This window comes from Mandrillus leucophaeus, unplaced genomic scaffold, assembly GCF_000951045.1.
Source record: "Mandrillus leucophaeus isolate KB7577 unplaced genomic scaffold, Mleu.le_1.0 Scaffold1264, whole genome shotgun sequence".
NCBI classification, from domain to species: Eukaryota; Metazoa; Chordata; class Mammalia; order Primates; family Cercopithecidae; genus Mandrillus; species Mandrillus leucophaeus.
The window spans coordinates 81,741-83,416 of NW_012101032.1; the positions used below are offsets into that span (position 1 = coordinate 81,741).

Below are 1,676 nucleotides of genomic sequence, written 5' to 3' on the forward strand. Positions count from 1 at the left end.
CTGGCTCCATGGAGCCCCCACCCCGGGTCAGGGTCCGTGTGGTTTCCCCAGGGCTGCCGGCACCCAGGAGCCCAGGCAGCAGCCTCAGAACGGCAGAGACACGTGCCTGCCCCATTCTGTACGAGGTGCCCCGGTGTGCACGTCTGTTCCTGGCTACAAATGTGCCTTTTAAAACATTTGTAAAATAAAAACATTTTTTTGATACTGAGTCTCGCTCTGTCTCCCAGGCTGGAGTGCAGGGGCGCGATCTCAGCTCACTGCAGCCTCCGCCTCCCGGGTTCGAACGATTCTCCTCCCTCAGCCTCCTGAGTCGCTGGGATGACAGGCGTCCACCACCACGCCTGGCTAGTTTTTGTATCTTTAGTGGAGACGGAATTCCACCATATCAGCCGGGCTGGTCTCAAACTCCTGACTTCAGCTGATCCCCCCGCCTCGGCCTCCCAAGTGCTGGGATGACAGGCCTGAGCCACCGCGCCCGGCCAGAATTTCGTTTTCGGTTTATACTCACATGTCGGGCCGTCCTCCCTCTCCGGCGTCCCCACTTCCCGGCCTTCCTCTCTCCCGGGTGCCCCCCGTATCCCCGGCTCTCCTCTCTCCCCCGTACCCCTTAACTCTGGTCCCTTGCAGGAGCTGCCGACGCTGCGGCAGCTGTGGTCCCGGGGCCAGCAGGTCATCGTCTCCTATGAGGACGAGCGCTCCCTGGGCCGGCACTGCGAGCTGTGGCCGGGAATCCCCTACTGGTGGGGAAACACGGTGAAGACCGAGGCCCTCATCCGCTACCTGGAGACCATGAAGAGCTGCGGCCGCCCAGGTACCAGGGCGCGCCTGGTGGGGGTGGATTCCACACGGCCTCCTGGACGCCCTGCCGGAGGCCGGGTCCACGTGGACTGAAAACAATTTAAAAGGAATCCAGGAACTGGGCGTGGTTAAGCCTGCACCTGTAATCCCGGCACTTTGGGAGGCCGAGGCGGGCGGATCACGAGGTCAGGAGATCGAGACCATCCTGGCGAACACGGTGAAACCCCGTCTCTACTAAAAATACAAAAAATGAGCCGGGCGTGGTGGGGGGCGCCTGTAGTCGCAGCTACTCGGGAGGCTGAGGCGGGAGAATGGCGGGAACCCGGGAGGCGGAGCTTGCAGTGAGCCGAGATCGCACCACTGCACTCCAGCCCGGGCGACAGAGCGAGACTCCGTCTCATAAACAAAAAAGCACCCAGGGAGAAAGCAGTCCATATACATTGGTGGGAGGAGGGATCAACAAGGTGTGATCCATCCACGCTGTGGAATATTATGCAGCCATGAAAAGGAAGGAGGCTCTGATGGGCATGAACCTTGAGGACATCACGCTCAGTGAGAGAAGCCAGACACAGAAGGCCACACAGTGTGTGAATCCGTTTACACGAAATGCCCAGAACAGGCCAATGCAGAGACAGAAAGAGGATGAGTGGTTGCCGGGGGCTGGGGAGGGGAAATGAGGACGGACCGCTTCACGGAAACGGGGTCTCCCTTTTGGGGCGATGAGAATGTTCTGGAACTAGGGAGAGGTCGGAGTTGCACAATGTGAACGCACTCTTTATTTTTTTAGTTAATTCTTTTATAGAGAAGGGGCCTCACTGTGTTGCCCAGGCTGGTCTCAAACTCCTCGTGTCAGCCGGGCGCGGTGGCCCACACCTGTG

At 59.5% G+C, this 1,676-nt stretch overlaps 1 protein-coding gene across 1 annotated transcript in view; it reads left to right on the forward strand.

Moving 5' to 3' along the window:
* Positions 1-1,676, forward strand: part of PLCXD1 (phosphatidylinositol-specific phospholipase C, X domain containing 1) — a 21,570-nt gene that overhangs the window by 7,196 nt on the left and 12,698 nt on the right. Inside the window, exon 6 of the mRNA XM_011972050.1 lies at positions 628-811. Coding sequence (XP_011827440.1) covers positions 628-811 — 184 coding nt within the window. The remainder of the gene's footprint in view (positions 1-627; positions 812-1,676) is intronic.